Source organism: Rhododendron vialii, chromosome 4a (assembly GCF_030253575.1).
Source record: "Rhododendron vialii isolate Sample 1 chromosome 4a, ASM3025357v1".
NCBI classification, from domain to species: domain Eukaryota; kingdom Viridiplantae; phylum Streptophyta; class Magnoliopsida; order Ericales; family Ericaceae; genus Rhododendron; species Rhododendron vialii.
The window spans coordinates 32450062-32473377 of record NC_080560.1 but is presented as its reverse complement, the minus strand read 5'-3'; the positions used below and the strand labels follow the sequence as shown (position 1 = coordinate 32473377).

The 23316-nt window shown below is 39.7% G+C and overlaps 2 protein-coding genes and 1 non-coding gene across 3 annotated transcripts; all 3 read right to left on the bottom strand.

Moving 5' to 3' along the window:
- Positions 1–803: 803 nt before the first annotated feature.
- On the bottom strand, positions 804–5122 carry LOC131322005 (dolichyl-diphosphooligosaccharide--protein glycosyltransferase subunit 4A). The gene is made up of 2 exons (XM_058353086.1): positions 4905–5122; positions 804–1067 (listed from the first exon to the last, which is right to left on the bottom strand). The coding sequence occupies exon 2, from the start codon at positions 1065–1067 to the stop codon at positions 954–956; it is 114 nt and encodes a 37-aa protein (XP_058209069.1). The 5' UTR covers positions 4905–5122; the 3' UTR covers positions 804–953.
- Positions 5095–5166, bottom strand: TRNAH-GUG (transfer RNA histidin (anticodon GUG)). Its single transcript has one exon. It is a non-coding gene; the product is annotated as a tRNA-His (tRNA).
- Positions 5167–10579: 5413 nt separating this feature from the next.
- On the bottom strand, positions 10580–10933 carry LOC131322004 (ATP synthase small subunit 6, mitochondrial). The gene is made up of 2 exons (XM_058353085.1): positions 10715–10933; positions 10580–10626 (listed from the first exon to the last, which is right to left on the bottom strand). The coding sequence occupies exons 1-2, from the start codon at positions 10833–10835 to the stop codon at positions 10580–10582; spliced, it is 168 nt and encodes a 55-aa protein (XP_058209068.1). The 5' UTR covers positions 10836–10933.
- Between the last annotated feature and the right edge of the window lie 12383 nt (positions 10934–23316).

The window sequence follows — 23316 nt, the reverse complement described above, 5'->3', positions numbered from 1 at the left end:
TACTTCCTCCGTCCCATTTTCTTTGTCCTTTTTCGAAATTCATGTCAGTTTCAATCGCTTATATCTTCTAATATGAATTTTCAAAAATATACAATATGAATTTTATTTGATAGTTCTCGATTAGATCTATAATACAAAGTTTTCAAAATTATAAAAGTTATAAGCGTTTAAAGAATAACAAGTGTAACAAAAAAGGACAGAGAAAATAAAATGGAGGGAGTACCATTATTGGTTAACCATTGGGTAAGCGAGAAAGACTTCATGGGTCTGGCCGCTAAAACAGTGCAAACCTCCCTTGAAGTTTCATCTCCTTAGCAGTTTAAGCAATAAATCCTTTGTGTCATTGTGAGTGCTTGTTTTAGTATTTCATATTGTTCATTTCTTTCTACTTTGGTACCCAGATTACCGCCTTGTCACAACATCTTTTGAAAGACAAAAATACCAATCTCACACAATTTCTAGGTATATTTACGTAGGTCAAAAATTATGACCCAACTGATGAGTTTAGATAGGAATCAGTTAGTAAAGCATAGGGAAGAATGCATCAATTAGCATTCTCAAAAAATATCCTGCATTTTCAAGTGAGCTAATTACAAGATTCAAACATGCAGAACACCAGGTTAGTCGGGATAGGTGACCGTGGATCATCCCACCGTGTGCAGAAATGGATACTAGAGTTGCCCTTTTGCAACACCTAAGAGCTATGTCGCAACCACAACAGCCGCCAATGTGTGTGCGCGCATGTGCGTGCGCGCGCGCGCGAGAGAGAGAGAGAGAGAGAGAGAGAGAGAGAGAGAGAGAGAGAGAGAGAATAAACTGTAAAAATAGCAAAAAGTTTGATGAAGGTCGACAATAAGTTTTAGCTACATCAGTATAGCCTTCTATGAAACAACTCAATCAGAAAAAACTAAACTGGACGACGTTCTTGCAGCATGCAGATAACAGAAAGAAACTCAGTTGCCTTCATATTTCGGATCAGCCACCACATAATGATATGCGATCACCAGCGCAAAAACAAAGATGCCGAGAAAATTAGCAAAGAAACCAAGGTCCTGATCATCAATCATCTGAAGCAAAAATGCAAGTAGAAGCTATGTTAGAACCATCGTTTAGAGAAATACAATACTACAATTTCTCTAGTACAATTACACTGTAATAATTCCTTTCAAAGCAATTGAGGCTAATCAAGATGAGGTACATATTTTATAAGCTATCAATCTTAGGACAAAATATATACTCATCTATGTTTTTTTTTAAATAGTTCCAAATAATAACTATAGGTGTTACTGAAACTTGTGCAAACAAGCCAGGGTCCAAAATGCATTTCCCGTCAAGTATCATAGATATGTTTCCTCATATTTCTTCACACACCTTTGTCATCGTGCAACACAGAAAATTAAAAAAACTACGCAAAGCAGCAAGTTAAAAAGCCCTCAGTTTCACTTCAGAAAAAGATTGGCTAGATATCAGCTGAGTTAGTTCAAGTTTAGACTAGCAACTAGGACTTCTATTTGGTTTTAAGGAGAAAGAAACTGATAAGCGAAAAAAAAATACTGCAAAACCAGCTTGCACCACCTGGCAAAATGGGGATGATGCAAGCCCTAGCGCCAAATTATAAATAGATAAAAGTATCATGCGGATCCATGGGGAACTTTATTAGAAGGGAGACGAGGGACAGCTATTAGCAGAAAAGAAGATTCCGGCGAGGAATATTCTCCACCAAATCAGAAATGCACAAGGTAGATACAAAGCTTTGCCATGAGCGGAGAAGAATCAAGAATCAGATTAGAAATGGGTGTTGCTAATGCCACGACAACAAACAGTGGAACCACTAACATTGATGCAAAATGACATTTCTACCCTTGCCTACTCTTTGTTCCTCTCAGTCTTTCTCTTGTGTTTCTCTCTCTACAGCAACTTACTCCCAATCATCTTTGCTTTTCCCTCTCCCCCTCATCATTCTCTTTCGTTCTCTTATTCCTCTTTTGTCTCTCTGAAGCTTAAGCACTCACACAGCCTGAGAAATCATCACTCTTCTGACAAACCACAACCATCACCACCACATATTCAGACCACACTGTAACGCCCTCCCAAAATCAACCAAAACACATCAGGTGATTAAAACCAAACTCAATTATCCCAAGACCCCGCCGAGTGCCCTTGTAACTCCAAAACCACTTTCCAGGGGCTCTTCTGCTTCCGGTCACGTATTTTTGGTCTCTCTTTTTTTGTCCAGACTCCAACGTCTTCTAAAATTCGGTTTGAAACAGAGAAGAAGAAGATTGTTGCTGTGTGATTGCCACCAGAGATGGTGGTGGCTATCTTTCATATGAGGGACAGACCTTCTCATGGATCACTGGGGACCAAGGTCCCCTAGCTCATTGAATAACTCTACTTGTGCTGCTTTTCAAAACCAAAATTCATATTAAGTAGATCTTCCCCTTCAGTTTGCTTTAGCAACTTATCCTAAGGTCTCCCTCCTCCTATGTAGGACCGACACTCCGCCAGAAGCAACGCACCGGTGTTGGAATCATACGGGACACTTCAGGGTCCGACACTCCTGCGACACTTTTCGGACACTCTCAGGATACTTAGGGACACTTCGAGGGTAAAAATGCGATTAAAAGAACAACAATAAGAAGAACAGGGCATGCTAAAACAGCGAATACAGAAAGTAAGGTAGCTGAGTGGCTCACAAACCAAATGAAGACATCTGTGCCGTGGTCTCTTTATTTTTCCTTTCCTTACTTTACTTATTGGAAAAGTTCATTTCCCCTTTTCCTATCGGTCAGATTAGGTCAATCATCTTTAGTGCTTTTATATTCAAAATAAAACGAATCAAATGGGTCTTCCTTAGAGGGTTGGCACAAAAGCAGCAAATAGTTTCACTAATAGCAAAGAATTCCATTTCCTCTGGAGTTGCTGAACTCTCACTAGATGAACATGAGTTGGAGGCAGTTGGGTTTACTGATGATGGAGATGATGCTCATGGGGAGGAAGACATAGTAGAAGTTGAGGCCTAGTAGGTCCTTCAATGCTTAAGATAGTCCTTTTTCGTGCAATGGACTAAGTAGTAGACACTAGAAGCTTAAGGCAATAAGTACAGTAGTAAGTACTAGATGGTGGTGGATAGGTTGTGATGAGAAATGTGAATCATACCACACTTTTTGTTGCAAGGTATAGATGTAATGACAAGAAAACAATGTACTGCAAAGGTGAATGTTGGAAATTTGGGCTATCTGGTTAGGGTAAACTTTTATCTTATTTGAATGTTTTTCTGATTTTTGTGTGCTTTATATGTCTCCCATTTTTTGAAAATTTCTGTGACCGTGTCCTGTCCGTGCTACATAGGTCTCCCTGGCAAGAGCTCCCTGGGAACAACAGAGGAAGCAACCCCCCTGCTGTGACGGGGAGACTTTTTTTTTTCACATTCCACAATAAGACATGAGCGATTCTCCCTACCCTCGGTAGCTCACGAGTTTACGCCCTGGCCAGATACAGTTTCCTTTCGATTTCTCCCTTGTAGCCGTTACCCGAATTCACGCAAGTGTGTCCACACCCCCCAAATAATAACTGGAGGTGTTACTGAAACTTGTGCAAACAAGCCAGGGTCCAAAATGTGTTTCCACATAGTTCTCCACACATATTTGTCATCATGCAACACAAAAAGGGAAAAAAACTACGCAAAGGAGCAAGTAAAAAAGCCCTTTCAGTTTCATTTCAGAAAAAATTGGCTAGATATCAGCTGAGTAGTTTTTGGACTAGCATCTAGGACGTCTAATTTGGTTTTAAGGAGAAAGAATTGGATAAGCATTAATGACATTAGGTCATTCACCTTTACTTTTATATGTTCTTAATGATATAATTTGATTTATCATTCTTTTCACCCCTTTATACAAGGCAGCTGTAATTAGTTTTCAGTTGAAATAATATTTTCAAAAATAAATCAGCTATTACATCATAGTTTACATCACATCTACGGACTGGAACACAGTAGTTCATGTCAAATGGTTTCAAAAAATTGGTCATGCCATACATCATAGTTTACATCACATCTACGAACTGAAATCCTGATTTTGTCTCCGGTTGGTCTGAGGTGTTGATGTTGGTTGACAGGCTGACAGCCTAGGTTCTAATGTTTCCGATATAGAAGGACAAGAGAGGGGCAAATGAAGAGAAAGGCAGATATGAAAGTGAAGAACAAAGTGGTACCGTTTGAAAGGGTAATGTGCTTAATAGGAATCATTCCTGCTGCAGATTATTATGTCTTATTCTTCCCTGGAATAGGAACCGCAAGTCATTGTAGTACCAACATTTGTCTTAACTCTTAAATGACCTCGACTACCAAATCTGATCCGTAAATCATGCGTTCCCAACGCAGCAAATGCTCAGAAAACGAGAAATCTCACATCACAAAACAGTTGTTTTGTAATTTCTTTTCCGTCTACCGTTTCCAAACAGATATTCCTCAACAAGAGTTTTCGCACTTCTATGGTGCTTCTCATTCTATTTGCTCCTCAGTATCTATAATTGAGTGTTGAAATTTACAACAACAACAAAAAAATGTTGAGGAAGGATTAGAAAACCCTATCAATTTTCTCCATAGCACGTCGACGAGACAAAACATTACTAATAATCACGAGATCATCATAGTCAAAATCGAGGACTAGCAGCACAGATCTCCGTCAACAGCAGAACAAAGATAGTCATTTTGAGCTCTGACTGCACATTCTAAGCACAATTAATCAATCAAGAAAAGAGATCCACGTATTTCGTGTTGCATCTGTTGTGCATCGACTGAAAAATAAAACCCTAGAATCAAACGACGCGTCTATGGGACCACAAAAGGAAAATTACGAATTGATGCAATGCTCGATAAAGGTCGGGGCGATTGAGAAACTTACTTTTGGGGCGGCGGTTGCGACGACGATTCTTCTACCAGTTGACTGACTCTGGTGCGAGAGAGAGAAAGAGAGAGGGAGTGCTGTGTACAAATCGAAGAGAGGGCAGAAATGAAAGATCGAGATTGGAGATTTGGAAGAAAACGGCGTCGTTGGAGGGGGAAGGGAAGCGGAAAAAGGGAAAAAGATTTGGTGTGGCTGCTGGGATTCGAGCCCAGGTCTCCACGGCCACAACGTGGAATTCTTACCACTAAACTACAGCCACCGGTGGTAAACTCGTTGCAAAATAATATATTTATACCATAATCCGTGACCCTGTTTACATTTCAAGATCCTAGCGTTTAAAATAATCGTCCCCACCCTATCAATTGCTCGGATTTGGTTCCCAATGTTTAAAATACTCCATCCATCCCAATTTAATTATCATTTTTTAAAGTTCGTGTCACTTTTCAATTGATTATATCTTTGTAATTTATAATATTTTATGTGATTCTGAAAATATTGTATTATAGAACTAATCAAAATCTATCAAACAAGATTCATATTCAATATGAAATTTATTACGGATTTAAAGATATAACTCATTTTTTAGCAGGTTAGAATAGAACAGAGGACAATTAAATTGAGACGGAGGGAGTATGAATCAAAGTAGTCCCCAAGCCAGACGTCGTTTATTTGGCCATCTAAATCAGGGGCATCATGGTCATTTAAATTATATGTTTTATTTACCTTTTTAGTGACCAATGTATGGACTAAGCGTCATCTTGTTCCTACGCGTAGATATTCTAAACATAAGACAAAAGATAACAAAAAATCTAGATGCTTAAACTGTTCGCTTTGGGTGATTCATGATTTTGGAGTATCACTCTGTCAATACCTTGACCACTATTGAACTTACACTCCATGTATTCTATTTTACTCCCTGCGGTCCTAAATCCTTCTGACTCAAATAGTACTAATTTTATGACAAATAAGGCTCCACTGTTTGATTTTTCCAAAATAAGAAAAATATTTTCTCAAACTAAAATATTTCCATCAGCAGACATAAAAGGACGTAAATCTAACACTTTTCGTATGCTATTTTACTTATCACATGACATGAAAAGAAGAGACTACATAGAAGATAAGAGAGGAACAAATAAGAGTGATAGCTATTGTGTTTGGTGGTGTAGGTTGGTGGTGGGTGGCAATGTGAATATGGTTGTGGTTTAGCGAAGGTACATTGTAGAGAGAGAAGTGGGTTGATCATAAGTGATAGGGCCCTAGTATATTTTTTTAATCTGTTGGCGTATTTGTGATGTTTACATTAGGGACCACAATGACGCTGATCCAGACTTTTGGGAGCAAAAGATAAATCAACATATTAGGTGAATTGACTAAAAGGCCCCCTGTTTTATGGCCAAAATAAATGGCATTGGCGGGCTACTTTGATGCACATTCTAAATTTTCGGGACCAAATTAGTGAAATTGATAGTTTGGATATGAAAATGACACTTAACAAATACAAAGAGGACCAAAAAAAGTAAATAAGCCTATATTGCAAAGCAAATAGCATTCCAATAAAAATATAGGGAAATGATATTGGCATTCCAAAAATTGATGCAGGCACTCCAAAAAGTAAAGGAAAGTAGCTTTGAAATTACACTGGTTTTGAAGTGTCTGCATCAATTTTTGAAGTGTCAATATCATTTACCAAAACATATCATTAAAATCTCATTTTTTTAAAAAAAAACCCATATAAGTGAACTATTTTGAGTATTAATAAGTATAAAACTACTTCCTCCGCCCCTTAATAAATGTCCAGCGCGCAAAACTAGGCCTTCAAAAAGATGCATTTGTTTCGTTAAAAGAATTAAATTTTTTTCACAAATCAATAAATAGCAATAAGTTCTATTAGATTGTGAAAAAAAATTAAGTTTTTTAATAAAAAATATGCGTGTTTTGTAAAGCCTAATTTTGCGCGCCAAACACTTATATTAGGGACGGAGGGAGTAATTTTTAGTAGGAACTCCCAAGTTATATCAAAAACAACTTTAATATTTATTCTCAAACCATTACCGGACTTCTTTCAAATGTTTCTCATGCGATGAGGCTTAATTTGACTCCATATGTAACATTTGTGTGTTTGCAACTAGAAATTGACGTGATCTCTTTCGGTGGATGTCAAGACAGTCATGTACCATCTCGCACCATTTGAATTAAGAGAAAAGAGAGGGGTATTGAAGGATTTGAAGGGGAAAAGTTAAGTATGATATGTTTGTATTAGCTTTAATTTGGGAGGGGTAGGGAACCGTGCGGAGGAGGAAATACTTCTCTTCTCGGCTAGAAGGATGGCTTGTGCACAATTGGATTTTGTTAATGTGTGCCCCTAAGGCACATGATAATGTTCATAGGTCAATTAAACTCCACTATTATAGAAAGTAGTTGAAATCTTAGATGATGAATAAAATTTGTTTTGGAGTCCAAAATACCCCTTAATTTTTCCCTCCACTCCATTTCTTGATCTAATATTTACCCACGCAATTTCTACTCCCTAACCAAAAAAAACAGATAAAATCTAGTTTGTAAACCTGCAACAAACACAATACCCCTAAGAGACAAAACAACTTGAAAGAAAATATGTAGTCCCAGTCCACATGGATCTTTTCCATGCCTTTTTCACGGCAAAAAATGCAACTCCCAATTGCAAAATTATGCTATTCCTAATTTGGTGCATTGACCCTATGCATGCCAAGGCCATGTCGCTGCCCCCAAAAGCTTAAAGATGAGATTGTTAACTGAGATTAATGGATCTATTAGCTGTAGACAGTAAATCAATTGCAGAATATAGAGAAAAAAACCAGAAACACGAATCTCATAGATAAGTTCAATTCTTCAAGAATAATCGAAGAAAACCGAAAACAGTAAGCAAGCTGACAACGTCACAAATCCTATCCTTCATGATAGGAAGAGTAAAATAAAGTTCTGAACTCTTTCAAACATTCAGCCAATTTATTGGGCAACAAGGAAATCTTCGAAGATTCAACTCCTCTCTACTTCGAGCATTAAGAAATCACCTGCAAAAATACCAAAATTCACATGTTAACCAGTGCAAACAAACTCCAGACTATGCCCGAGGTCTATGTTTCTTACAAAGCATTTGACACTGAGCAGTTCTATCCAAATGAAAAATAGAATTACAAAAACAACCAATTATGCAATTGAAAAAAACAAAATACTTGTCACCAGGAACTTTATCAGTACATGACTACATGGAATATTAAGTGCCTAAGAAGTCCAAGACGCACTTCCCAATCATTACATGGAATCAAAATTTAAACAAAGCACCCCGCTTACAACTACTAAAGATGATGGATAGATAACAAAGTAACTTACCAAAGAGCAGCACAACTTGATATCCATCAACAACACAAGCAAACAACCAATGTATTCAAGAAGAGCAAATACCATTAATGGTGATTGAGAAATAGTAGAAGGGGAGAAGCAGAATGGGAATGGGAAATAAATGCAAACGGCGAGACTTGAACCCAGTACCTCACCCATCAGCATGTTAAGTTACAAATTATTCCAAAACCTAAAGGTTAGGAAATAGGTCCAACAATGCATATCATGATATGCACTATTTAGTTGCTGAAATTGATATTAAAAGCTGAAAGCCTGAAACTAATGCTTAGAAGCTGAAGCATAAAGTGACTAGCTGCAGGAAATACACTTTAAATGCTGAAAAAATTGTCTATCAAGTTAATTAGTTGCTGAATTTATGTTTTAGATGCCGAGTCATGTATTCAGATCTAACATGCCAAAACTTATGTATTTGAGCCGAAGTGCTGAGATTGGGTGCTGGAAATTGTAATGGCGTCATAAGAGGCGTGCTAGAGTGCTGAAATTACTCACTATATGTGGTAAAAACAGAAGTTAGGTGCTACAAACTATGATTGAAAGTGCATTTAGCCCGTAAGGTTAATTGGGTTGTAGTTAGATAAGAAATTCTGAATCAACTTTATTCTCTAGAATACATATTCAAGCATATATAGAACGTTCGATAAATTCTTGCTACTCATTTGCATCATCATGTGCTTTGTGCTAGGTCCACAAAGGTAGGCCCACTTCAGCTCCACCTGGGGGTTAGGTTGAGGTCCCTGTTAAACCCTCGGTTAAGAAAAATGAGAATTAAAATGTTTTCATTACTGCTATCTCTTTTTTTGAAATGTGACCTGATTGGTTTAATGGTTTGAATATCATGGATTAAAATTATTCGTGAAATGTATTGGGAGGTTCATGCCCCAATATCCCTGCTTTGCCTTGCTCACAGGGTAATGCGAGAGTGTTTGTCCCGGTTTTTGGCTTCAAATAAGTATTAGCTCATATATAAGATATGAGGGTGGATTCCTACCATAGCGAGCTATATGAAATGGCCCCTAACTTTGCTAATGTACTTAATTGAGATGATCTCAGGTTAATAGTGTTGACATAACTTTGTTGGAAGTAGACGATCTTTGGCTATATGGGATGAGTTAGTAGATCTAGTGGTTGCCTGTGCAAACGTATTTTTACAAAAAACTTATTTGAATCAAACAAAATCTACTGATTTCCTGTTAAATCTTTTCATTTCAAACTCACTTTCTTGTAACTGTTTGACCCTACAGACTCTTGATATCAAGCGGGATTTACCACACCAAGTAATAAGCGTTGGAGTAGTATGACACAGTTTTTCTACATCGTACGGTCATTGGAAAGAAGGTTTCAGGAAATTGGATCCAGGCGTGACAAGAATACACCGTATAAATAACTCATTTATTGGTCTTCAACCCCCTTAGTTTCTACAAATACCCAGACTAGGGCAATGGGATTTCTTGTTAGACATTTGGACCAAAAAAGTGACCAATTCATATGTTTTATGACAGACACAAAAAAAAAAGATTTTTATTTTGTTGGCCTTAAGCTTTCAAAAGATAAATAAAAAAGGGTCAAACCGGGGCCTTATTGTGCAAGCCCTTCACTTGCTTTGAAGGTAGAGCTGGGCCTGAGGTGGTTTCGAGTTCATCATATCTAAACTAAGGTTTAACCGTACACTGCCAACACCCGAACTTGTATAGATCAGGGGTTTCTGCCGGATATCTCACCTCAAGGAGCCAAGTTGCCTTATTTCATTCAGGAAAACGGATTGTTGGTTGTGAATTCTCAAACTAACTTAAGCTAAACAAATTGAATTCAACCCAATTGGTGATTTAAGAGATAGAGGTGACTTGGGTTTCATGTCTACCCAGCCTTGTTAAAATGAATGACGAATCACTTCAAGGAGTCTAGAAGTCAATCGAAAAATAACCGGTTGCCCTATTTCTACCCAGCCTTGTAATAATGACTGATGAATCACTTCAAGTGCTAGTAGTTAATCCAAAACTGACTGGTAGCGGTACAAGCCCAAACACTATCGTCAAGAGGATCCAAGTGAGATATTAAAGCTATATACACACCACCACTAATACTTCGTGTTTCATATGCACAACAGGGAAACCATCCATCAATCTAATCATCCACCTATACATACACAAACACATTCAGGCAAGTATTCACGCACCATTTCGTGAACCCTACGTGCTACCAATATATCGATCTAAAACCACATACGCAGCCAAATTCTAAAATTTCAATGAAATTAGGGCAAATGAGAACGAGATTCACCTCTTGTGCCTCTGCACGAAAGGGGAGTTCTTCGCATCCTCCTCTGTAAACACGGTTAAAAGCATCGATTAGATTTACTAATTTGGTTAAGGAGAACTTGATTAGTGAGAGAGAGAGAGAGAGATGGGTACCAGTAAGGCCGAGAGACATCTTGGTGATGATGGTGCCGGTTATGGCGAAACCGACCAGGAAAGGCCAGTTCCGACTCCATTCACGGCGGAAGAAAACGGGCCAGGGATCGAACTTCCTCATCTTTTTCTCTCTCGGTATCTGCTTCGATGTGCTCTCGTACCTCTCTCTCTCTCTCTGTCCGATCAAAATTGGCAAGGCTTGATTGGCCTTGGCCTCCCAGCAGCGTTTACAATAGGGCAGCAACTTTCGATGTGTTATCGTTACGCGCCTCGTGTGCGCGTGCACAGTCTATCTCCTGGCCAATCAGAAAAGGAAAATGTTACTTCCCCTGTTCCTATCTAATTGTCCACTGTGATTTTGAGTACATTTTCAACGACTTATATATCTCGACATATATTGCTAAAAATATGTAATATGGATCTTATTTTGTTGGTGTAAGTGAGTGTAGTTAATGGGAGCCGGGAGGGGCATTGTCAGGAATAATTGAAATTTTCTTGGACAATGAGGTAATTCGGCTTAGTGACCTTTGGACAGGATTGCTAATACCAAGTGGGAGAGGCCCTGTTTGATTGGAGGGATTGGATTAGATGGGATTGTGGTCAAGGAATTATTAGTGAGGGGATTATTAGTTCAATAATCTTAGGATTATATTGTCCCTCATAAAAAGGACAATCAATCCGGATGGAATTATTAGTTCCAGGACTAAAACACACACAAACATGGGATAAGAGAGGGTGGGGGGATTGTTAATCCAATCCCCCCAATCAAACACGCCCAGAAGGTATTATGAATCCTATCTAATTGTGGGATTGACAATCCCATGGTATTAGTAATCCTCCCCATATTTGTGCAATCAAACAAAGGATAAGTGGTTCCATAGGATTAACAATCCTATATCAAACCCTAACACACTCGTCAAACAAGGCCTAGAGGTTTTTCTCATGTTTGAAGGCTATTGTCATTTGTTGCTGGAGAAGATCATCCTTATTCAACAAAAGAGGTTTCCTTTATTATTCCTCTTTAGGTCCATCATGACACATTTTGCCATCTTGTGCTGCTGACAACTGAAAACTAAAATTGAATGCTGAAAAATTAAGTACTAAAAGCTGAATGCTGAATTTTTTAAACTGAAAAGCTGTTTAGTAAAACATATTAAGTACTGAATTAAAAAAAAATAAATTAATTTTAGTTCCGATTCTCTTTTAATTTACTAATGGTCGCAATGTACTTATAATAATGGTGGAATGGTGATTGTGGGGGTGGGGGTGGGGGTGGAGTGCTGGCGATGGTGGTGTAATGGTGGTGGTGAAGTGATGTAACGGTGACAGTGAGTGGTGGTGGCGGTGTAATGGTGGTGGTGGTGGTGGTGGAGTGATGGTGTAATGGTGACAGTGAGTGGTGTCGGTAGAGTGATAGTTGTGCAATGGTGACATTGTGGTGGTGTCGGCGAGGATAGTGTGGTAGTGGTGGTGGTGGTGGGGGTGGTGGAGTGATAGGGGAGTGGTAGTGGTGGTGGTGGATGAATGGTGGTGGAGTGGTGGCGAGAGTGGCGGTGGTGGAGTGGTTGTAGGAGTGGTGGTGGGAGTGGTTGTAGTGGTGGTATTGTGATTAAATGCAAGTACACAATAATTCAATCAGAATGAAGTAGCTCAAAGCTACTTTTTTTTTTCAATTTTTTAGCCTAGATTTTAAGTAGCACTTAATTTGTTAAGCAATGTATAATGTCGTTATCAAACCTACTGAATCACTTATTACTTAATTGATTCAGTTTTAAGTGCTGAATTTAGGTTATCAAACAAGCCCTAAGTTCAATACAAATTAGAATGGTTGGTTATTGGTTATAGCTTTTATGAACTTGCTGCTCGAGTCTTAGCTTTTGATGCATTTGAGGTTTAGTTACATGTGCACTTTCTTGCTTTCTTTCTTTCTCAAATGAGAAGTTAAAGAGCTGAGGATGATTCGAGCTCAAGTAATTTAGTTCATTTCATGGCTCTAGCTTGATGTTCCCAAAAATGTCTTGATGGTTGCTTTTCTTTTATGGAGAGTGTTTCAAGTTTCCACATTAACTTTGGTATTTTCACTTGCATTTAGGTGGTCCTATACTTTTGAAGCTTTTTTGGAAGAGTGAGTGTAGTTCTAAAGTCGGCCTCTATCAAAGAATTTCAATGCTAGGAAAAATTGGTTCAATCTTTACTGATATCATTTTACTTTGGGGAAAAATACAATGGCGAGCTTCTGCAAACATATCGACGGGACATGCGCATACTTTTGGATTATGTACTCTTCAGTAGTTTTATTAAGAATGTTTTAATGCCACTCAGGTGGGTGTTGATTATGTACTCATTTGTGCTACGAAAGGTTCTTGTTGTCAAGCATATAGCTTAATACAAATATTAGATATACACGTATTACATTTATGTAATTCCTCGAATGTTTATATCCTCCTTCAAGACTACTTTTGGCTATTCTCTGTAATATGTTTTACGTTAAACATATGACACGATAAAATACCTTGATTCCCTGAATATCTTATATTTGTGCTGAACTTTAAATCGTATGCATGTATATATGTGTTTGTTTTTAAAACCATCTTCTAAATCAGCCAAAATGACCCAACAATTAAAAATATCTACCTTAAATAAATTTAATTATTGAAACAACAAGCATGAACAAACTTGCGTAGCACGTGAATATACCTCTACTATTATAAATTGGTGTAAATTAAATCAGGGTCCTAGCGAAATTACAAAGAGTATATTGCCCTTGTTCGTTTTAGGGTTTCAAAACTCTTGTACACGATCTTCAATAAATTTTCTCTATATATCTTGAATTTAGTTTTGTTCACCTTCCTTCCTATTGGTTGAAATGATGTGAATCTCTCTACAAAGTGATGTCATGCTTACCAAAAAGTGTATTGCATAGTGAGACCTACACCATTTCAACCAATAAAAGGGAGGATAATGTCCACCTTCTTTTAGGGAGGGTGAACAAAATTACACTCATCTATCTCTTTCCACTTATTACTCTAAAAAACCTCCCTCAAAATCCAAACTGAACAGGGTATGATTTTTTGAGTATTTTTGGGATCTATAGCATTGCTCTTGTCACGATCCAAATCTGATGGGTAAAAATTCGTGACATGACCAGTGATTTAAAAATCACCCCAAGCCTAGATATACACAACAAAAAAATATTACTCCCTCCGTCCCGCAATGTTTGGCACTTTTGTGCTTTTCCTTGTCCCATAATATTTGGCTAGTTTGAAAAGTCAATAGCAAAATTAGGTGAACTTCCCATTTTACCCTTTTTCTTTTGCACTCTAAACAACAATCTATTCAAAATTCAAAGAAACAAAGTACACTTTTCAGAAATAAAAGTACTGTACACTATTCAATTTGGAAGCCACAACTAGCGCCAAAACTTTTTGGTATCCGGCCCAAATTTGAAAATTTTCAAATAGTGTTGAAATTACATAAGGGTAAAATTGGAAAGTTTACTCATCAATTGTACATCAAAATTTTTCTCTTAAAAGTGGGAATTCCCAAAAGTGCCAAACATTGCGGGACGAAGGGAGTATCATTATTCTTTTTATTCAAAACTCCCAGGACCGTAAATTAAAAATAAAATAGTATATTCAGAGCTGTCTAGCGTGCTCACCGATTACAACTTTAAAATTATATAATTGTGGCTCGCACACACAAATGCCACTCATTAACATATTATTTCCTTATTTAGCCACGACAACTGATATCTTTCACACGTAACGGATAAGCCTTCTTTGACTCTGAATTCCTGAAAAGGTTTTATGAAGCACAAAACCAATTCAGTAAGTTACGATATACTGGGGTTACATAAGAAAACATGGGATAATTTGAATAAAGCATGCAGAGCATAATCTCAATCACCATAAAACATGGCATCAACATAAACCAAGGCATAATAAAACATCCCCTAGGCATAAAATCAATAATATTTATTAGCAATTTTCAGGCTCGAATCCGTAATGGGCGAAATACCGGCAGTAGCATGGGGAGCAACCCCAGCAAAGCAAGGGGAATGATATCAATTCCAAAGGGATACCCGGCAGTATCCATCGATAGGCGCCAAGAGCAACTCACTGCCCATAATAACTCACTGCCCACATATAACTCGCTGCCCAAATGTTGTCACAAAACTTCTCATTTTCTTTTCAAAATTAATCCCATGTTCCTTTTAAAAATTCATTTTCGCAAAAGTCGTGCTTAATATGCACTATATACAAAACATCTATTTTAAATATATTCGAATATAACATTTTTATAAAAACAAACATAAACAATTTGAAAGAATTATGTAGCCAGAGTATATTCGTAACTCACATTTTTGCTTCCGTAATTTACCGTATCGTATTAGGACCTCATCCTTTTTCTCCTCCCTTGTTTTTTTTTTTTTTTTTAACTTTCTCCTTCCTTCTTTCTCTCTTTTCTTTTTTCCTTTTGTTGGTGCCGTGTGTAGTGGTGTGTGTGAAGTGTGTGGTGTGATGTGTGGAGGGGAGGAGAAGGGAGGCCTATTTATACTTATGGGCTAAAACATCTAGAATGTCCTAACATATCTAATCAAATCTTATTATTATCTAACAAAATCTAGACCAAATCTTTATATTATCTAATAATATCTTAGTAGAATCTAAAACAAATCCTAATGAATCTAATCAAATCCAAGTATATCTATTTGATATTATCCCACAAGATCTAGAATGATCTAATGTAATCTTTTCATATCTTTTAATATCTAGCATAATCTATATCAAATCTTAGGGAATCTAATAAAATCCAAGTGTATCATATGAAATCTTAGTGAATCTAATGAAATCCACAAAATCTAGGGAATTTAATCCGATTCTTTCCGGATTATTCTTTCCGTCTCGCGGTGACTAGTGCCTTATTTTCGTGCCACAATATTGTTTAAAATGTTATGGTGATATCTGTAAAGTTTTATAAAAATTGACAGATACATCAGAAAATACTCTACTTTTATAAATCTTAAGTCACAAATTAATACATTTTCTAAATCTTAATGGTAAGTGACCTACTAAATATTAGCTCAGTTGAAAGGTGTTGGGGTGTGATGTTCGGGGAAAGAGAGATAGAGAGTTAAGAAAATCAGTGTGATTGCTCGGCCTTTGTTCTTAAAGAAGTATTTAAAATTTACCATAAGTTAGGATATTTATTTCCAGAATGACTAGGGTGACAAAATTGCAAGAAAAATTTAGAAGGTTTAAATTGGATTATCACAGCTCTAGTCCTATTGCTGACCTAAATTCTTATTCCAAATTCAAAGGCATTTCAATCATTTAACAATAAAAACTAACAACATTAGTGTCAACTTAACAAAATGGGGGAATCTTGACAATAGTTTGTAAACTAAAGAAGATTACTTCAATTATCAGAACTTCAGTATAGGTTTTGCATATGTCAGAAACCTCAGGTTATGTCAATGATATTTACTCTAAATATTTTAAGCAATTTTGTACTATTTTTCAATACTTGTTTGTTTTTGCTAAGGCGAACAAATACTTCACAAAATTAGCAAGGTTGAGTTTGGCCAAACTTGTACTAGTTTTTTTTACACGATTTTTTGGGTTTTTTTGTTAGAATATAGTATTGGTATTAGTCCCACATTGGTTAATGTAGTCTTATGTTATAATTTTCCATTACATAAATAAGAGTTGATTGTGTTAGGGTTGGTTAACACAACACCCTATACACTTTTCCTATCCGTCTTTCTCTCACAACTTGGTATCAGAGCGCATTCACCATCCACCTTAGATAAACAAAACCCTAGCCGCCACCTTTTACCGCCATCAACATCTCACCATGAAACCCTAAATCTACTGCCAACATCATCTCTACTGTAGTGTCGTGAACAGTACTCGTGAACAATGTTCGTGCATATGTGAACTGTGCTTGCTGGTTTCTTTCTCTCTCATGCGACCTCTGTTTTCTCTAGGCGATTATCGTACCCTCTGACGACTGTTTTTCTGGCCCGTCAGCCCCATAAACTCCAAATCGTGGCTGAAATCCCTCAAAATCGATTACCCAGTCACTAAACTGTACTTGTCGGTGCCTAAATAGCCTCGTCGGCGCCTAAACAGTACTCGTTGGCCATAACCCAGTCACGGCGACCTTCATCGGTCGTAGCCAAGTCTCCAAAATCTCCAAAACAGCTCTCCTTCACTTCGAAAATCCCTGATCGCCATCCACAAGGTGCCGACAACCTCTTAAATTTCCTAAGGAGCGTTCAAAATTATCATACCACCACTAGGTTATGTTCGAACAGTCTGCATGTATTAGTTGGTTGCCTTTTATTACATGATAATATATTTGCAATTGTAGGGAGGTATTCCCAAGCAGACACATTTAGTTACCGAACACGTGATGTTTGGGAACCCGTAGTAAATACGACTGGACTTATCGCCGGGCAGTATGAAGAACAGCGATATGGAACAAAGACATGTGAAGTCTTTGGTCCATGTAATCTGTTCGGCTGAATAAAGGTCAATGACATGACAAGTCACTGGAAGTAAACTATCTGTTCGGCAGATAGGAGACATTTTGATTACGTTTGAACCAAGTTACATGTGAAGTCCCTGGTCCAGGTAGTCTGTTCGGCTATGAGACAGTCGAACAAGGAAGGAGCTCTAATCGAGAGTAGGAGCAGAGGGAATACTCTGGAAGATTCCAGAGTAGTCATGTCCCATAAAGGGATAAAGATCCCAAGAATATAGGATCTGAGAAAGATACCCAACGAATATGGGATGTTCGGCTCTTAAAGGAAAAGAATCCTAAAAGGACTCTTTTCCATAAACTGATAAAGGAAACGAGACTCCTTGATATCCTGGGTTTCCTATACGAGTTAGGAATCCTATGGCAACATGGATGCTTGGACAGCAAGCATCCATAAATCTATAAATATGAGGTAAACCTAGAGGTGAAAGGTACGCAATACATTGCATTCTTATTGCTTTCCTACTGATAATTAGGGTTTAACTGCTAGTACGGGATACTAACAAAGGCATCGGAGGGCCTTTGCCACGAGAGGCAAAGGTGCACTCACCCCTATCTATTTTGCAGATTAGGGTTCAGACGTCGAGCTAGGGTTCCGGTGAAGAGGCACGAATAAGCCGTTGCAATCCAGCTGATCCGAAGCATCAATTGTTTTCATCCCCCTACAATTGGCGCCGTCTGTGGGAAACGAAAGAATTCCCTTTTGAAATACGACCATGGTGGAAGTAACTCCAGCAACACCGCATGAACCAAAAGATGTGTTAGATGAGGGGAGGGACAAATCTCCACCTGGGGCTCCGAGAAAGCCCCAGGGTTGGCACAGGAGGAACACGAGTAAGGACCGCCCCCTTACCGTGCATCATAACTCCAAAAATAGAGGGGATGGAGAGACGGCTTCGAGATCCACGAGAAGGAGTAAATCCCATCACAGGGATGAATCGATCGCGCACTCCAAGAGTGTGCACCATAGTGACGACGTTCTTGATAGGAAGAGGCAAGAAGTCGAGGAGTATGCTCGTCTGATTAAAAAACGAGGGCATGAGATCAGAGAATTGGAAAGAATTAGGGAACATCCGGAGGATTCTGGACTGTCTCGAAGAAATTCTAGAGGCAGTAGGTATGCTATGGTACAATACAGAAAAGCTCCTTCACGAGGAAGAAGGAGCAGAAGCAAGAGCAGAAGTCCTGTTATAGGGCATCATGAGGCTTCTCTACGAAAAAGGGGAAGAAAAAGTAGAAGCCAAACACCAGAGAGAAGGACTTCTTCACGAAAGAGGAGGAGCAGAGACCGAAGTTTTACCCCCGAGGAAGAGGATACGAGAAAGCATCATCGAGACAGGTACGAGAGGCCTGATGCTGACTGGGTCAAGGCTTCGGCCCACAAGTCAAAGGAGCAAGAGGATGGGACAGTGACTGCACGAGAAGCAGCACGCAAGGCCCTAAGTAATATTGCAGCCTCCCCCTTTACAAAGAGGCTACAAGAAGCAAGGTTGCCGAGCAGAGTGAAGCACGGTGCATTCGTACTTTACGAGACAAATACGGATCCCGTAGCTCACATACAACATTATCAACAGGCCATGTTTATGCATGAGGGGGATGATTCCATCTTGTGCAAGATGTTTCCCTCCAGTCTTGGCAAGGTAGCTTTATCCTGGTTTCATAAGTTGGCCCCACGATCCATACGAGGATGGAGGCAGCTAGCAGAGGAATTTACTGCTCGGTTCTTAACGAGCAGAAAGGCCCCAAAGACTTTTGAGAGTCTTTCCACCATGAAGCAGGAGGAGAACGAGCAAATTAGAGATTATGCAAAGAAGTACTGGGAAACTTTCAACGAGATTGAAAGTTGCAGTGAGGAGTACGCAATTGCTACGTTCAAAACTGGTTTGCCTGTTCGGGGAGAGCTGCGCCGTTCATTGAATAAACATCCAGTAGCCACCTTGGCTAAATTGATGGAACGGATAGAGCAACACGCCAGAATGGAGGATGACATACTCCGTGAGGATGGCAGGGCGGTTGCCGAACAGCCGAAGGCACCTGCCAAAAAAGTGGATAAGCCAGAACCCAAGTCTTACAAAGACAGAAGGGAGTATGGGCAGGCTAAGAAAGAGCCATACAAGGACAAGCAAGCTCCTGACCCCAAGTCCTTCTTTTCTATCACTACGGTTTGGAAGGAGCCAATATACAGGATTCTTTATCGAATAAAGAATCAGCCATATTTTAAATGGCCCCCAAGTCTAGGCGGAGACAAAGATGCAAAACGTGCTACGAATCAGCACTGCAGTTATCACAAAGATTGGGGCCATATGACCGAGGATTGTGAGGTATACAAGAGGCACCTTGATGATTTGGTCTCTCGGGGCTATCTCAAGGAGTTTATCCAGGAGGACCCTAAAGAGAAAGGGAAGGCTATGGAGCTGAGTTACGAGCAGCACCCTAAAGGCGTGATCCATATGATACATGGGTTGGCTGCACCTTATACGAGGAGTGAGGTGAGGCTGTTGCAAAGACAGGTCAAACACGATCAGCACGTGATGCGATTGGGAAACAAGAGGGGGAGAGAGACTGATGTATGCAAAGAGAGCATGGCATTCAGTGATGATGATTTGGGGGAGGTCCAAATACCCCACAATGATGCATTGGTCGTAACCCTACGAGTTGGGGAATACGACATCGAAAGAATTCTAGTGGACTCGGGCAGTTGTACAGAGGTATTGTACTATGATGCATTCAAAAAGATGGGGCTGGCCCAATCAGACTTAGAACAGTCTACAACACCTCTTATTGGGTTCGGTGCAGGAGCAGTCTGGCCCCTTGGAAAGGTGACGTTACCTGTTCGGGCCGGATCAGTAGTGTTGAGAACGGACTTTTTGGTAGTCGATGTCCCATCTTCCTATAACGCGATTATAGGGAGGACGTGGTTACACAAAATGAGAGCAGTCTCCTCGACTTATCACCAGATGGTAAAATTCCCAGGTTCAAATGGGATTGAAGTCCTTAAAGGCAATCAGAAAGTGGCTCAACAGTGTTTGATCTCCATCATCAAAAGAGCCCCAAAGGTTCACCATGTTCACACATTAGAAGTACCAGACCAACCAACCATCGAGGATGTTGGAAGAAGCCCGGCTGAAAAAGTGGTTGAGGGCCTGGAGAAGATTCAGATCAACGAGATGGATCCTGAAAGATATTTTTTGATTGGGGAATCATTACCAGCAAACGAAAAGGCTGAGTCGATAAGATTTCTGAAAGAATATATTGATGTTTTTGCATGGGTACCTGAGGAAATGCCTGGGGTGGATGCAGATGTGATCTGTCACCATTTAAACATTGATCCTCTGCATAAGCCGATCATTCAGAAGAAACGAAGGGCAGCCGTACAGCATGTAGATGCTGTGATCGAAGAGGTCGTTCGTTTATTGGAGGCCAATGCAATACATGAAGTCTATTACCCAGAGTGGTTATCCAACACTGTTGTGGTAAAGAAGAAGAATGGGAAGTGGCGTGTCTGTGTGGACTTCACAGACCTGAACAAAGCATGTCCTAAGGACAGTTTTCCTTTACCTAGGATCGACCAATTGGTTGATGCAACCTCTGGTTACGAGCGAATGAGTTTTCTCGATGCATATCGAGGATATCATCAGATTGCTATGTTTGAACCTGATCAAGAGAAGACTTCGTTCATCACACCACGAGGGTTATACTGTTACAGTGTTATGCCCTTTGGACTTAGGAATGCTGGGGCTACATACCAAAGACTTGCAACCATAATGTTCAAGAAGCTCATCGGGAAGACTTTGGAAGTTTACATAGATGATATGGTGGTAAAGAGTCGAGAAAAGGGAGGGCATATTTCTGATCTGAAGGAAGTGTTCGAAATCCTGAGGAAGTATAAATTAAAACTCAATGCCTCGAAGTGTGCGTTTGGAGTTGGCTCAGGAAAATTCCTGGGCCATTTGGTAACTTTGAGAGGGATAGAAGCAAATCCCGATCAGATTGATGCCTTACAAAGACTACAGAGTCCCAAAACTACCAAGGAAGTCCAGAGGCTGAATGGGATGGCAGCAGCACTTAACAGATTCATCAGCAGGTCAAGCGACAAATGCAGACCCTTTTTTCAGTTATTGAAAAAAAGGGAGGGATTTGAATGGGGAGCAGAATGTGAACAAGCTTTCCAGGACCTGAAGAAGTACCTGGCCGAGCCCCCACTGTTGTCAACTCCACAGCCTGGTGAGTCTTTAATTCTGTACTTAGCTGTTTCCGAGCATGCAGTAAGTGCAGTCTTGTTGAGGGACTTGGGGATCGAACAAATCCCCATCTATTATGTTAGCAAGACATTGTTGGATGCAGAGACGAGATATCTGCCTTTAGAAAAACTTGTCCTGGCACTTAGGACAGCAACCAGGAAATTGCCACACTACTTCCAAAGCCATAAGGTTGTGGTTTATACTGAGTATCCATTAAAATCACTGCTTCGAAAGGCAGATTTCTCGGGACGGATCTCGACATGGTCCGTAGAGTTAAGTCAATATGATCTCGAGTATCAGCCACGCACAGCAATTAAAGGCCAAGTGTTGGCTGATTTTGTGGCAGAGTTTTCCCCCACTGTTGCTCCCTTGCCTCCTACGAGAAAGGAACAGGCAGCTAAAACATCATCCTTGAAGGATCAACCCGTAGCCGAACAGGATCCCAAAGAATGGAAGTTATTCGTTGATGGATCAGCATGTAATACTGGTTCCGGAATTGGAGTTGTCCTCTTTCCTCCTCAAGGAGTTCTAATTGAACTCTCTGTTCGGCTTGGATTCAGTGCATCGAATAATGTGGCTGAATATGAAGCACTCTTGGCTGGGTTAAGAAGTGCGAAGACCCTTAAAGCAGAACGGGTCAGGGTGTATTGTGATTCCCAGCTTGTTGTGAATCAACTGTCCGGCGAGTACGAGACTCGGAATGAAAAGATGGTAGCCTACGTACAGGCAGCAAAAGACTTGCTTGATACCTTCGAGAGGGTATATATTGAGCAAATAAGTTCTGGACAGAATGCTCATGCAGATTCTTTAACATGGTTAGCTGCAGCAGTACCAACAGAGTTCAAAAGAAGGGTGGCAGTAGAATACCTAAATGAGCCGAGCATTGGGAGGAATGTAGACCTGGTCTTGGACGTGAACCATGGACCAAGTTGGATGGACCCAATAATGGAGTTCTTACGAGACGAGATACTCCCTTCTGATAAAAAGGAGGCCCACAAAATAAGAGTCAAATCTGCTAGGTTTTGGCTGTCCCCAGAGGGTAAGTTGTATAAAAAATCCTTTACAGGTCCCTATTTGCTATGCGTACATCCTGAGATGGTACAGAAGTTCCTTCATGAGATCCACGAGGGAACATGTGGGAGCCATGCTGGAGGGAGATCCATTGCCCACCGAGCAATTACTCAAGGCTACTGGTGGCCACACATGCAAGAAGATGCAAAAGTGTATGTAAAGATTTGTGAGAAGTGTCAAAAATTCTCACCCATGATTCGAACACCCGCCGAAGATCTGGTACCTTTAACAAGTCCCTGGCCTTTTGCTCAATGGGGGATGGATATCGTGGGTCCATTGCACAAAGCAACTGGGAATCGAAAATTCCTGCTTGTAGCAACTGATTATTTTACAAAGTGGATTGAGGCAGAACCATTGGCCAAAATCACTGAACCTATGATAGAAAGGTTCGTGTGGAAAAGCATCATCACTCGTTTTGGGGTCCCTTATTCATTGATTACAGACAATGGATCCCAATTCCAGAAGAAATTCAAGGCTTTTTGTGCCCAATACGGAATAAGAAATTTTTATTCCACCCCAGCCTACCCTCAGAGTAATGGGCAAGCAGAGGCGTCTAATAAAACTATCCTTGATGGAATCAAGAAAAGACTTGACAAAGCTAAAGGAAAATGGCCAGACGAGTTGTCATTGGTCTTGTGGGCTCATCGAACAACGCCTAGGAGGTCTACGGGAGAGACCCCCTATTCATTGGCTTATGGAACAGAGGCTGTCATACCTCTGGAGGTAGGCCTGCCGACCAACAGG

Coding starts and splice junctions, on each gene's coding strand:
- LOC131322005 (XM_058353086.1), bottom strand. CDS start 1,067: ATGATTGATGATCAGGACCTTGGTTTCTTTGCTAATTTTCTCGGCATC.
- LOC131322004 (XM_058353085.1), bottom strand. CDS start 10,835: ATGAGGAAGTTCGATCCCTGGCCCGTTTTCTTCCGCCGTGAATGGAGT. Junction 10,627..10,714: donor GATGTCTCTCGGCCTTACTG/GTACCCATCTCT, acceptor CCGTGTTTACAG/AGGAGGATGCGAAGAACTCC.